Consider the following 15,817-nt stretch of genomic DNA (forward strand, 5'->3'; position numbering starts at 1 on the left):
AAACAGTCAATGCTGTTTGTGAGAAAACTATTCTGATAAAAACGACCGGCCATGAAAAAATGTATTTCACGGTTGTATTGGCCTGTTTAGCTGATGGATCAAAGCTGCCTCCTGTCATCATTTTTAAAAGGAAGACGCTGCTGAAAAGCATGAAATTTCCTGCTGGTGTCATCGTTCATGCACAGCAAAAGGGATGGATGGACGAAAGTGGAACAATTGAATGGTTGGAGAAGGTATGGAACAAGAGACCAGGTGCAATTCTTTGGGAACCTTCAATGCTTGTAGCGGGGCCCTGAGTGGCCGAGTGGTCTAAAGCGCTCTCACTTACGGATCACTGCCATCTCACCTCTGTCTGCGTGGGTTCGAGTCTCGGATTCGGCTAATGTGGGTATGTGAGAAAGCCTGCCAGTAGCTTCTCGTGGGTCGGTGGTTCTTTCCGGAGTTTTCCCGGGTTCTTCCTCCACCATTAATACTGGCCGCCATGTATAGCCAATCGCGTGCTGAAAAATGGCGTTAAGCCCTACAACAACAACAACAACATCAATGCTTGTATGGGATATGTTTCGTGCACACAAGACCAATGAAGTAAAAAAGGCTGCAAAGAAAATGAAAACAACACTGGCTGTGATACCAGGAGGTTTAACGTCAGTGTTACAACCTCTTGATGTCTGCCTTAACAAACCTTTTAAGGACAAGTTACGAAAGATGTGGGCAGAATAGGTCTGTTCAGGGGCTGTGAAAGGGTAATTTAATGAGGCCAGACATCGATTTGGTCGCCAAGTGGGTAAAAGAAGCTTGGGACTCAATTCCATCAGAAATGATTGTAAAATCATTCAGGAAGTGCTGTATCAGCAATGCCATGGATGGAACAGAGGATGATGCTATATTTCAATCTGACAATGACAAGGAGAGCAAGAAGGAGAACGACACACTATCGGATGACCATGATGACAATGACGACGTATATGATGAAAGCATGCCCGTTACAGAAACTGAGTTTCGTGAACTGTTTGGCGAGTCTGATACAGAGCCAGATTTTGAAGGATTCTAAAAGTGATAGAACTTTTATAATTCATGATTTTAGAATGAGGATTAATTAAATTTCCATTAAGACTTAACACTTAGAATTGTTTTTATTTCAACATATAAATTAGCTTTCTTACTTTCATTTTATTTAATAATGTGATTTGCCTAAATAAACGTATTCAGGACTCACTTTGTGCATCTTGTGATGTACCGGTAGTCTAGAAATTATGGGTCAGCTTATACGCGGGTCATGCACTTTATAACAGTTTTACCAATTCGGTTTGGGGGGGGGGTCAGCTTATATGTGAACAGGCTTATACGCAAGTATATACAGTAGTCTTGACTTGCATAGTTGAAGACAGATGGGACATTGGAAGTCCATTATTGTTACAGGGATAGACGCTAACCTGTGGCAACATTTCCGGGCCTCTTCCATCTGCTTCTGTCATTCATTTTCAAAGTCAGTTAATGCTTTGAGGGCGAGGCATGCACCAGTTCCCCAAGGAATATCTGTTTTGGCAAGCAGGTGCCATCTGATGACATGGCCTCACCAGCAAAGTTGGGCCTTGATTAACATTGCCTCGATAGTTGTTGTCTTTGCTTTATCCAAGATTTTGTGGTTGGTAATCTTCATCTTGCCAATGGATCCCACAGATAGAGCAAAAAGCCCACATGGAATTTCTCCAGCTGCTTGGTCTGTCTGCAGAATGCAGTCCAGGTCTCACAGCTGTAGAGCAGAGATGTAAGGACCACTGCATTATATGCCTTCAACTTGGTGGATAGGGAAACATTTTCATGGTTGATTAATCTATTGTGAAGCTTTCCTATGACTGGCTTGCTTTACTGGTTCTTGTGGAGATCTTATCAAACAACCCATTGTTAGAAATGTCACTGCCTAAGTATTTTAATCTGTCCACAATTTTCATTTGTCAAGGGTGATGACTGGCTGTGGCACAATGGTGCATGTTTATATGTATTATGTATAAAAATATAATACATATCAACAGTTTATGATGCAATCTTGTTAAAGCAGCTAATTTCTCAGTATGTCCTACAATTTTTTTATGGACTTCTATAATGTTTGGTCATTTGAAAATCTTTGGTTTTAACTTGTAGCTCAATGCAGTACCGGTATGTGACAATTTTGAAAATGCAACTACTCTTGCAATATTTAGTTGATTGCTGTGGAACTTTATACATGGTATGATGATCATCATCAGATATGCATGTTGTCAAACTATTGTACTTATAATATTTTCAGCAGAGTTATGTGCTTTTTAGTTCTACTGGTCATAGACCAGAATATATTATGGTCTGTTGTCCATTGTCTATCCTTCTGACTGTTAACTCAAGGTTTTTTTTACCACTACTTCTCCTAAACTACCTGGAGGATTGACCTGAAACTTTACGCACACATTCATCCTGTATGGTCACAATGACATCCAATTTCAAAATTCTTTATTTTTACTTCTCCATAATGGAAAGTCCATACCAGAATGGGTTTTCCACCAGAAAACATCTTATGATGTCTTGTTGGGCCTAAATAATGTCTTATTGGTCTTAAATGAAAATAGTTCCAATCGGACATCCACACCTGCTAATTTTAAAATATTGTTATTGCTGAAAAATATCAGAGAGGGTTTCAACACTCAACAATTAAAAGGAAGAAATGGTCTTGTCTTAAATTCCTGGAAGTTCTTTTCAGTCAATAGAGTATGAGTCTTTTTAAGTGACTCTTAATTTTAAGATAGACTCATCTCTGTTATGGGGTAATGATGGGATGTTGGAGACATAGGTTTATTTATGTAAGCAAATTGTTCATACTTCAGCTAGTTTGAAGTTTGTTGATCCTTTCAGTATTACCATCAGTTGCATTTGTCCAAAAAGAGGAATAATGATAAAATAATTTATGATAGTAGATATCATTGTATCATCTGTACTGCAAATAAACATGAACTATCAAAAGTGTGCTGTGCGATCATTTTCAATTAGATTATCTTCCATGTACAGCTTCAGACATGGATTTCTTTTTAACTGATAAGTCATCTTCATATAGTTTGGGTTTGAATGTTGTACAAATGGAGGCAAGTCATTTTTAAACTATATGAAGAGCAGGGGTCCTTAACTTGTTCCCATGGAACTCCTTTATCAATGAACAGTAATTTTGATTGAATGTTGATGATAACAATTTATTGGCCTTTGTCATGGCAGCTTGATTTAAGTCATGAAGGTGATGAATGACAGATGTAGTTTCAAACATCTATATAGCTATAGTATGGTTAACTATGACATTCTATGTTTATCATATGGATATAGAATGAAATATAATTATATATAATTGTAGCTATAGAATGGTTAACTAAGACATTCTATGTTTATCATATGGATATAGAATGAAATATAATTACAGTGTGACCCTGCTATAGCGCACTTCGTTATAATGCAAATTCAGATAAAACACGGTCATGGCATGGCTCCTGAAATTTCATATACATGTATTTTTCTTGTGCACAAAATAAAATCTTAAAAAGTACGAAAAAAATGTAAAAAGTTGCTTATCATTTTGGGGAAGAGATCGTGTATGAAATATACAAGATAATCGTGGCTTGGATCCTGAAATTTTATATGTATTTTTCTCGTAGAAGAAAAAACGCATAAAAAGTTTATTCTGGGATCATGTATTTCTTCGCCAATGTCGCAAACTTGAATTGTTTTTCCTTATTGGCTGCAAAACATACCATGTGGCTTTTTTTTATTTATTGGCGACATTGTTGGCTGTTTAAACTTTTATATACAACCATTGGTTTGGAGTGCAGAAATTCAGAGGCCCCATGAAAGGAAGCCACAAACTGGATATAAAATGCACTGAAATTTATCTATTGTTACATAAACAAATTCTTTGTCCATACTGACAAACCATATAAACAGTGCATTGTTATATCATAATCTGCTTATCTTGACATCTAACATGAGTTCTGTATGTTGTGAAATATCCGCTGTTTTGTTGTTGACATTTCTGGTAACAGAGATCAACTGGACAAGGCCTCTTCTCATAATCTATCTTTCATCGGATTTTTGGCCACTCGCTAGTAATTAATATATTAACAAAGACTGATATTTGTATGTGGATGGTAAGTAAAATTGCTCTTCTTTTCACTCAGAATTAAATCCTTCAGAACACTGACGTTTTCTGTAATAATCCCTGTCATCAGAACACCTGCATCTCTATCGTCCGTTGACCCTTTGTTAATTTTCAGACGCATGCGTGGAAGGCAGCATCACGCTGCTACCACAAATGTATAAAAATAAAAAATACACCTTACTTATTGGTTTATTCAGCAGGCATGGAGGGACAGTAACTAGAATAGTCTGAAACGACGGCCAATTCCTTTCTAAAAATGTACCGCGATAAAATAGTTTGCTGAAATTTCAAAGGAAACAGCTTACCTTTGAAGCACTGACTGTTATGTAAACATACTCAGAAAATGGAAAAAAATACCAGTCTCAATCATGAAGTACAATTATTTGATGTTGCCGCCACAATAAGAAATGGGCATTCCTTTGGTTCTCCAAAGCTGTCCTTTAGCGGTGACTTCAATAGCGCATTCACCCTTCATCAAAGAAAGCCGACTACAATCTTTCAATAACAGCAAAGAAATTTTCTTCAAAGGAAGTCAGTACCAAACTTAAATAAAATTGATGGAATCTGATGGATTTTTGCATTTTCCAACATGACTGGAACACGTTAACTGTGCTGTGAAAGTTTCCTTTTTGTAGGGAAAAAGTTTATGCTTACGAATGAATGGCAGCTTAAAACGCAAACTAACTTTTACAGACTTGGAACATACTTTTAAGTAAATGTGCTTCATCATTCGTTACGTGATTGTGCTATGTTTTTCTACTGAATTCAGACCAATATGACCTGTTACAAAATTAATGAATATTTTAAAGCTTTGTGTGTGCATATTTTCGATGGAATCACTTGTATTGTGGATTCAATGTATATGATGAGGTTCACAGGTGGGTACACAGTGTTGATACTCTATTGTGAATATGTCATAATATTAATGTTCTTTATTTGCAGAATTTTCTCTTAAGAAATGGTACCAGGATATGAATGTACCACCCAGAAATGTCCTGGGAGGTCACATGTTGCTGCGGTTACTGAATGACCTTGGTTTGACTCCATATCTATTAGACCAACAGTGTGACCCTTATGACAACCCTTACACACCAACCAATGCAGATGGCTGGAACATCAGTAAGTTTTGTCATTGGTTATTCATTTAATCTTCTTATTTAAAAATAGATAATATATTATTGGTTTAAAATGTTGCTAATGTCAGGCCATTTAAGCAGATGTTTTACAGCATGACAGTAACAATATTGATGTAGATCATTTTTTCCCATATTGCTTTAAAGTGTATAAGTTATCATGTGTTCATGCCATCACTCGCTTATCAGATATAAATTTAGAATTTTCTGCTAAAAGTTTATTAGATTTATTTTTTAAAACTAGTATTTAATTATTTTGTACTCTTTTAAGCATGTCCATCAAGAGTTGAAACTCAGACATTGCCAGGGTCTGTAGTTTGCCATATTCCTGCCTACTGTACTGGTGTTCAGTGCTGCATGAATGTGGAACTTCTTGGACGTCACATATCTACACACCTGATACTGGATTCCTGTAACTATCAACTGACAGTCAGCATTGAGAAGCTCTCCTTCAGCATAGCTCTGTTTGATTTTGAGTATGGCAAAAAGACAAGAGTACAGTTGCAAGGGGTATTTGGAGTGCAGTAAGTTAACTTGGAAAATGTTGGAAGATATTTCTGTTGCAGTAAGGTAAAACTTGGATATTCAAATGTAACAGAGAATTGTTTTTTCATTGTTTGAATTTGGGTACCAACAAAATTGTGAATAATTTTGGAGCTGTATTTTGTTTATTTGCTGTGAATGACCACATTAGGATGATCGCAATGCTGAACATTGAAGCATAGAAAAGCAAGTTATCTGTTGTATTTATATCTTCCACCAGGAAATTTGCAGTTTAAAATAATTGATAAACAAAATAAACAAAAATGAATAAGCAAATATATAAATTATTCCTAATAGCATTAATAATGAGTTCTATTGTGTTGTTTATATTTAATTTGCATTCATTTGTCTGTTAGATATTTTTATTCATTATAAGCTATGGGTAATTGTATTTTGGACTTGACCTTGTTCAAAATCAAGTTCATTCTCTACCCGAGTCCAGAACAACAGAAGAAGAGGAAAGAGAGAGGAAAATGCAGTCGTAGAAAGAAGTAAGAGAGAAAGAGAAGATAGGCTAATTCAAATAAAGATGCAATGAGAAAAGGAAGAAAGAGAAATGCAGATGCAGGGAGAAAGAGAAAAGGAAGAGGAAGAAATGGAATTTCAATTTAGATTAAAGAAATTAGAGTTGGAAAGTGAAATGCATGTCCCCACTTTGCCCACAAGTTTAGATTTTTTATGTTACTAAGAAGATTAGGTTAGTTTCCCCTTTTAAAGAAAAGAAGTAGATAAATATTTTCATCATTTTGAAAAAAACTGCCAAAAGTTTAAAATGGTCAAGGAAGCATTAGATTATGTTATTACAAAGTTCATACCACATAATAAACAGTCATGCCATTGTATATGGAACCATATGGGGATTGAGCTGCCTGATCTATCTGTTTCATTCAATGTTCTGCACTGGCAGTTTTTATTTTGACATTTCACGCAACTGCCTGGCTGACAGCCAGATATGACACCTAAATGGCGATCAAGATGACCATTCAGTTGGCAGTTGATCTAATCAACAAGCACCAGTCATCCAAACTAGCTAATTCAGCCTTCTCATCTGGTGAACCATGTATTGACAGTATATCCCTTGGGATACCATACTTCTTTTGGGGGCACTGGATGTGCCATGTCTATGCCATGATGGATGTTTCATATGAATATAGATGTATATCATGACATAACTCACATTGGCAGTGTAAGGATATCAGTGATGACTAAACTTGATCAGATCTGGCAATGGAATGGACTGAATTTAGTTTTAAGGAAGCTGTGGGGGAAATCTGCATGATGCCAGCTTCTAGATGTTTGCCACTGCCATATCTATAAAGTAAAGGCATTGGCAAACTTGGAAGACAAGGAGGAACATCCCTCATTTTGCTGTGGTCAATGAAAATGAAGGAGTTTTTAATCATTTGTAGTAAACAATCCACGACCCTGGGAACACAAAGTGTGCTTGTCAGAAAGTCAACTTCCATTTGGGAGCTATCACCAGTGAGTATCTGACATTATATAAGGAGCTATCACCAGTGAACATCTGACATTATATAAGAAATTTATGGTGTTGAATATGTCTACTGCACTGTTCTACAAGGTGAATAAAGTAGGCAAGCAGCATGAGAACTACCCCTTCGGCTGACTGTGACTACTGTACCAACCTTCAGCCCAAAGGAGAGTTGATCATCTGCAAACATTCATGAGGCTAAATTCGGACCAACAACAGTTTCATCTGCAATTTCAATTTTTGGAGACAACAGGCTCCTTCATATAGGAGGTATTTTAATGAAAGGGATAAGAAACTAACTTTCTTTTCCCCTAATTCTAACCACTGTTGACCTACCACCCTGATTGCTTACAGATAACCTCAAGTTAGTGCTGGATTTACCTTTCTTTGAAAAATGAATGGGCAATTCAGTTTGTTTTCAAGAGGCTTCATATTTCATTTATCCAACCCCCTCCCTTGTATCTTGTCCTTTATGCTGGAAGTTCTATTTTTTTGGAGAAAGACTTGGACAAAAATTATAAACTGCTTAATTATTCCATACTGACTTACTTCTTTAACAGTGACAGCAGCATATCTGGACAGCATCCTTCAAAATCATATGGTAAATTCTATTCTGATGAAGGGCAAGAATTATCTTTGATCCTTTTAGCCCACTTGGAGTAAACTGGGTAAATCAGATCTTGAACGTTCCCAGCATTTTGTCCATTAGGCATAGTTTTTACCACCTGTCTTCCTCGCATACATATGATACAGATTATCGAGCTTGCTTAGTCAGTTTCCAACAGGAAGTGGATTACAGCAAGATAGTTTTTGCAACTCCTTGGCATTCTCACTGTAGCAGCAGATCTGATTCTGCTTGATCAGCTGTTCATGCACCCTTTGTAGATGTCCCTGCTGGCTCATTGGAAGCTTATGATTGAAGTAGTAGTATTCCTAAGTCAGTGGTACATTGAAGGTTGGCTTATGGCAAAAATCCCACTGGCAGTGTCCCAACCAAAATTGATTTATGTAGATGCCACTTCATAGGGCTGGGAACCCCATCTCTCCCCATGTTTCAACAGCTAAATAGATCCATACAAGTCAGACAGACTCCAGGCTGGCTCAGTGTCCTGTCTGATTCTCTGTCAAGAAAGGGCTAACTTTTTCAGATGGAATGATTCTTTCATAAAATGATCTTTCATCACATTTGTGTACTTTGCGGCATCCAATGACAGACCTTTTGCAACAATGTGGAACCACACGCTGTCCACCTTTGTCTCCCCAGTCTCAGACCCAACAACATTGGCTGTGGGCACAGTGTCAGTCATTTGGGAGGTGTTTTGGCCTTTGCCCACCCACCCATGGTACTAGTACTAAAATAACACAGATATTGAGGGACTGGAAATGCAGACTGGTTCTTATTGCTCAATCCTGGGTATACTTGATTTACCAAAGAAAATCCCAGTGAAACTGAAGGTAAACAAACACCTATGATCAAAGGTTTTTCATTCCTCTCCGGCCCAGCTGCTCCTTCATGTGTGGCTCTTGTATCTCTTCAAGGCTTTAATTGTGGAGAGAATTTCACAATCTAGAAGACCCTTACCTTTTAAGGCAAATGAAGGAAATTAGCATATATTCAGGAACTGGTGCAAAGTGAACATTGTTGTCGCTTTGTGTGTCTCAGTCTCACAGTTGACTACTTTCTTTCTCTGGGTGTTCAAGGACAAAAAATTAGTTCTGATTACTATCAAAGGCTTAACAATTTCCAGCACATTCAGTCATCATGACAGAGGGGATATATGTCATGATAAAATTATATCAGACCTGTTAGCCAATTTTGACTTCAATAGATTAAAATCATTCTGTTTCCAAAGTGGAATCTGGTGGGTCCAATGGCTGTGACCCAGGTGTCCACCAGACTCATTTATCATCAGCACAATCTCCTCATAGGAAACAGCTCAGCGCTTTAGCTGGATTCACCTGTAAACTTTCATTAGTAAGAAGAATTCAGTGATTCTCTTGTACGCTATATATAGGTGTCACAAATCATGTGACCTTTAATTATCTTTCTATAAAATTGGGAGAACAGGCTATCGTTCATGTAGGGAATCCAAACATTCTTCCTTCAAAAGTGTCCATGATAGAGATGGTATGGTTAGCATTCCATCCATCTGTTACCTTTTCTCCTAATACCAATGTAACTGGTATTCAAAGGAGATTGCACATTTTTAAGTAAATTATATTTCTTCAAGAATGCTTACCTAATCAATTACGATGAAAACCTCCCAGCCTCCCCACATAGCCTAATATCCTTCTTGATGTAATGCACAACTTAAAAATAATAATACCTAGCAATAGTCAAAGGGAGGTAATGGGTAAGAGCTTTTTACTTTGCCTATGTAGTACATTAATGAAAATGATTTTTTTCAATTTTGTTTTTAGGAAGGCTGGATTTGGGAGACAGAAGCAATTTCTTCTTATCTTTCTTTTATTCTGTTTTAGATTTTTACTGGACAATCTACAGAATCAAAGGATTTTTATTCTCTCCCTGAATCTGACAGTATGCTTTGAGGCTCATGATGAATGTGCATTCCAAGTTCCTCTGTTAAAAAACACAAGATTACCAAAACCCATCTGTGAATGGACATCTGGATTTGTCATACCAGGTACATTCATGAATTAGATTTTTCTTTTCATACTGCAACTTCTGTTCTATGGTTTATTCTTTACTAAAGTAATTAAGTCAGTGAATATCATCTTCTATAATAATTTCTTTAATCTAGCATTTTTTTGTAGGAAAGCAAAGACTGGAACAGTAAATCTGTTCTTACTCTTTTTTTTCTTCATATTCTATTTTACTATGCAGATTATCTTGTGGAGTCTCAACTTAGTTTGAACCTTTCCCTAGGTATGCATTGCAACTTTATAATAATACTGAAATGTCTTAAAACATACCATAAATGAAATCCTTGTAGGTAACATCCATATGAAGATAATATCTTAAGATGTACAAGATTATTTGAAAAACATTTCAACACAAGCAGCCAGAGCTTCTAGAATTTTGAATGGTGGATTCTTCATAATAGATAATTTTGCTGAATTTTGTTTGTTTTTTTGGTAAACTAAAAAGGATAGTGAGCCTGATATGTAATATTAACTTTGATGCTTTGTAGACTTTTCTTTGGAGGCATGGCTTCAAGAGAGACAGCTCTCATCTAACAGTTTAGGAACTCTTGCCATCTCTCAACTTCTGGGTGACATAGGAATTGCCCCCTACCTTCAAGAAGAACAGTGTAAATTGTCAAATCAGGCCAGTCAATGGGGTTCTGGTAAGTTGTTTCACTCTGCCTACCCAAAATTAATAGTCTTTTAAGTTTATAAATTTGCTCCGTATATACAGTGTGACCTCACTATTATGCACCCTGCGATAACACGAATTTGGATATAATGTGGTTTTGGCATGGCTCCTCAAATTTCATATATTCATTCACATATGCAAAAAAAAATTCCCTTAGAGTACGTGAAATGGTGTATAAAAAATGTATTATCATTTTGTGGAAGATATCATGTATGAATTCAAATATAATATGATTGTGGTATGGTTCCTGAAATTTTAAATACATGTATGTGTATTTTTCTCATACCTGGAATTTTTTTTTTTTTAAGTATAAGGAAATAGTGTGTAAAATGTTTATTATCATTTGGGGGAAGAGTTCGCATATGAATTCAAATATAATACAATCTTGGTGTTGCTTCTGAAATGTAACAATTTCACCAGGTTCTTGAAGTGTTATACCAAAATAAACATTATTGGAAATGTTACTTATTACTGATCCATGAGTAAAGCTAGTAAGTCATCTTTGTGATTGTCTTCAATTAATTCTGTATACAATCATTGTTCAAACAATAGCTGACATGTGTTTCTTCTTTGACTGCATAAATAACCAAGCAGTAGACAATGCAGTGGTTGATAAAAGGTTCTCACATTTTAATAAACATCAAAAAATGAAAGCCGCCAACATGTTTGTTGGGCATGGCTGTGTTATTAGACACAATCAGTTGACCAGTAAATAATGTGCACTTTATTAGCTGGAAATCGAAAGGGTATGAAATTGTACATGCATTCTGCTTTAAAATCTTTACAAAAGCATTTTTCACATGTTTCTTTTGATATTCACAAAATCTGAAGAAAAGTTTATATGCATGCTGAAATCATGTGTTGTTTGTTAATTATTCTTGCTTTAGTCATCAAATGAATAGGTGTACAAGTGTTATTTGTTGGGAATTTACAATGGATAAAGGTACACGGAAACGCATATGAGAAAAGTTTAGGAGTATGAAATTTGTACAGACAATGTTCATAGACCCTGGAATGTAATGAACCGTACACGTGCTTCGTCTTTCTTAACCTAATTTTGCTGTTAATTTTTCCCATTGAATTCAGACACACAATGATCTGTGACCAAATTACTGAATAGTTAAAATATGTGTGCAATTTTTGCAATGGAATTACAAGTATTATGGAATAACTGCATGCCAAGACAGTATGATATCAGACAGTAAGTAAATGGTGTTAATACCACATTATCGCGACCCCACTATTAATGCGATTCATTTTTTTAAACCCCAATTATTGTGTTATAGCGGGGTTCCACTGTATAAATATTGGACTGCAATGAATTGCACAGGAGCCTGATTTGCTCCTACAAAATAGGAGAAAGTATTCTGTAATGTTGGCTGCTTAGTCACATTGGTATTAACCCATTTTATCCTGTTTACCAATTTCAACTGCAGTGCCTGATTCCTGAGAAGCAATTCTAAATACGTTGTGGTAAAACAGAGCATCATACAGCAGCAGCAATAATTATGATGACCTTCACCATGTTTGCTAAAAATGTTGTAACAATGTTATTTCTTTTTTAAAGTATATATAAAACTATGTATCTCTGAAAAGGTAATAAAATTTGCAACACAGTGATATGTTTTGTTATCATTCATCAATGTACATGCTTACAACTTTATTTTGAAATATAACTTGAAAGAAAAAAAAAAACTAATTAAAAAACTTACAATGATGTTCAGTGAATCTTTTTTTCATGAAGATGAATGTGAATAAAATAAAAATAATTATATTTCTACTATTTTAGTCCAAATTTTAAGTTTCTAGCACTGTTAGTTCAGAAGTTATAATAATTTTACTAAAATTGGACAACAAAACACCTGGAACAATTTGTTTGCTTCATATTCTAGAACATATACTTCATTGTGCAGTTTCTCATGAAAACATATCACAAATTAGAAATCTTTCAGTAAGATAAAATTTGAATGTCCACATCATCACTATGTCAGTAATAACAATATTACTTTAATGGTGAATAAAAATGTCCACATCACATTGCAGTCAGCTTCATTCTCCAAATCACTGTTGAAAAGTGCATGAAACCATGCATCATATCTTTCATCAACTTGATTCAATTCTAACCTATCATTTAAGTCAATATTATCATCAGAATTATCCAAATCATCAACTTCAGTCTTGCTACCCTTGCTATCAACATCCATGTTTACATCTGACTTGTCATCCATCATTTTATTGATCAATTTTCAAGCCAAGAATTTCTTTTCCATCCATGTTTCTTTATAAATTTCACTGTGCATGCATGCTTTAACCATTTCCTGTGTTGGTAAAGAAGTACACAAATGTTGTGATGAATAACATGTTTCTAGAGACAATACACACAAACGTAGTAGAGTACGACTAGTTGTATTCAGGATAAAATGGGATACTACAACCACAGGCATGTTCAGGATAGAATGAGGTATTACTACTGTAGTTGTATTCAGGATAAAATGTGTTACGGGTAAAGAAAGGGCAGATAAAGCAGTCAAAGCTGTGCTGCAATGACTCATTTCCAAATGGTAGATTCTATATACTGACCTCTGATATGATATCAACTAGGCATATTCTCTATACTTGGCAAAATATGTGGAAATTAAACTCTACAAACAAGCTTTATAACAGTGAAGTCATCATCAGAGAGCTGCATCCTTCATAATGAACAAATTACAGATGGGGCAGTACTGGTGCAGATCGTGTATATATATGTGTGTCACACATACCTGACTTGTGCATATCTCCTGAAGGGTGAACCTTAAACAGAATGCATGCCCTGTTGGCTTCATGTAGAGAATATCTCCACACACTATTTATTTTCATGGAGTTGCATCCATCATTCACAGTGAAGTTGAAGTAGTGTAAATGAAATAGGCATTGGTTTGCTGTTTACGACCCCAGCAAATATGTGCTAAAGAGTTTCAATGAAAGACCAGGCACAATGGGTACTTAGTATGTGTTTCCTCTGACCCTTGCAAACAATTTTCAATATTTGGACGTTTAAGTTGGGGTCTAGGGAATATTAAAAATGGGGTTGCAGGGGTCAGTGGAAACTTGACCAAGTGGGCACTGGGTTATCTATGTTGTTGTCCTTATAAATGTATGGACATGGTCCTTTTATTATTTCCAAATCATATTGTAGGTAGCATTAACATAATGCCATTGTTGCACCAAAATAAACTATATATTGCATGAAGCATCTAAATTTTAGTTTGTATTTAGCTCTACCAGTCATACAGCATATTTTATGGGATGGTCTGTTTGTCATCTGTTTTTCACTGTCATTTGTTGTACATCAGTCTCCTAAAAACAAATTTGTTATTTGCTAACTTTAAACAGATATTGATCTCCTATATTGTTTGTCCTGAATGAAAATGGCACTACTTGGACATTCAATATGGCCACCACAGTGGACATATCGAAAATCCTGTTGTTTCTACTCCTCTTGAATGGGTTTTCACCAAAAGCCCTTTTATGATGTCTAGTTGATTTTGAATGAAAATGGTTCTGATCTGACATCCAATATAACCACCACTGCAGCCATTATGATGATTCTTGTATTGCCAACCCTCCCGAATGGCAGGTAATATTGATGCTATTTTCACCAGAAGATTTCTTATGACATCTAGCTAGTTAATCCTAATTGTAAATGGTGGTGCTCAGGCATTAAATATGGTCATCACAGCACAACTCTTGAAAATATTGTTGTGTGTGTGTTTGTGATTTGGATTTTTAACGCAGCTTTAACAATTTTTCAGTCATATCGCTATGATGTCTGCAGTGTGGCAGTTTATAGTTATGTCTAGCACTGGGGCATTATGCTGCAGACATGTAGCATCATGCCCCACCCAATCACATTATCCTAACACCAGTCCTACCAGTCCTAACACTAACCTCTTAATGCTGAGTGCCAAGCAAGGTAGCTATTAGTACCATTTTTAGAAGTCTTTGGTATGACTCAGCTGGGATTCAGTCCCCCGACCTCCTGCATTTGAGGCAGATGCTCTGACCACTAGGCCACCAGAGTGGTTGTGAAAATATTGTTTTTGCTACTCCCAAATGAATGGTTATGTCAACATAGGGTTTTCACTAAAAGTCTTCTTAAGATATTTGGTTTGTTCTTCAATGAAAATGGTGCCAGTCTCAGATGTTCAATATAACTATTATGCCAGCCATCTTGAAAATCTTGTCTCTACTCCTCGTGAATGGAAAGTCATATCAGCATTGGGTATTCACCACAAAACTTCTTATTATGTCTTGTTGGTCTCGAACATAAATAGCACCTATCGAACATCCAGTATTACACCATAGTGACTGTCTTGAAACTCTTGTAATTGCTATTCCTCATGAAAGGAAAATAATATCAACATTAAGTTTTCACTAAAAGATTTTGTATGATGTCTATTTGGTCCTAAATAAAAAATGGTGCCAATTTGATATCTAATATGGACATCATGGCATCCATCTTGAAGTTCTATAATAAGTGAGATCTGCACTTTATTATTATCATATCATATTAATATTATATCATTATAATAAGATGACTTTGCATCTGATTGGCTGAGTACGTTATCTCTATAGATATAAAAAATATATTTCCTCTTTTATACATTACCTGATCATAATACCTTAGAAGAACTATTACTCCACTGCAAATCCAGCCCTCCCAGGCTAAAACATTTTAGCTAAAATGCTAAAAATTATCTGCCATCCTAGGTGACTGTTAGATATAAAGATTTCCTCTTGATACACAGACAGAGTAGCCTCACAATCCACATACAAGCATGTGGAAGTTTTCTACATTAAAGCAAGTTGGAGGAGTGTTCTCTTTGAATGGAAGTATATTCTAGCTATAATGACCAACTTTTTTGCCTATTTCATGGACAAAGTTATGGTTTTTAAGCATCATCACTTTGCCATCTTCACACACTTAGGCACATCTAGATATGTACCTGCATGGGTTGCTAGTGTGTCCCCTCAAATAGCTATAACTGTATTTAGATATGTACAGGTTTGGTGTGTAAGATAGAAGTTTCATATAATATTGCTGTATAATCTGTGCTTCAGTTGGATAGATAGAGGTTAGTTTTGGATACTGATCTAGCCTT

At 35.8% G+C, this 15,817-nt stretch overlaps 1 protein-coding gene across 1 annotated transcript in view; it reads left to right on the forward strand.

Moving 5' to 3' along the window:
* Window positions 1–15,817, forward strand: part of LOC149805308 (uncharacterized) — a 471,406-nt gene that overhangs the window by 42,473 nt on the left and 413,116 nt on the right. The window contains exons 12-15 of the mRNA XM_089934018.1: window positions 5,111–5,287; window positions 5,573–5,825; window positions 9,818–9,981; window positions 10,489–10,644. Coding sequence (XP_089790144.1) covers window positions 5,111–5,287; window positions 5,573–5,825; window positions 9,818–9,981; window positions 10,489–10,644 — 750 coding nt within the window. The remainder of the gene's footprint in view (window positions 1–5,110; window positions 5,288–5,572; window positions 5,826–9,817; window positions 9,982–10,488; window positions 10,645–15,817) is intronic.

Source organism: Sinohyriopsis cumingii, chromosome 2, assembly GCF_028554795.1.
Source record: "Sinohyriopsis cumingii isolate HCF-2022 chromosome 2, ASM2855479v2, whole genome shotgun sequence".
Classification (NCBI taxonomy): Eukaryota; Metazoa; Mollusca; class Bivalvia; order Unionida; family Unionidae; genus Sinohyriopsis; species Sinohyriopsis cumingii.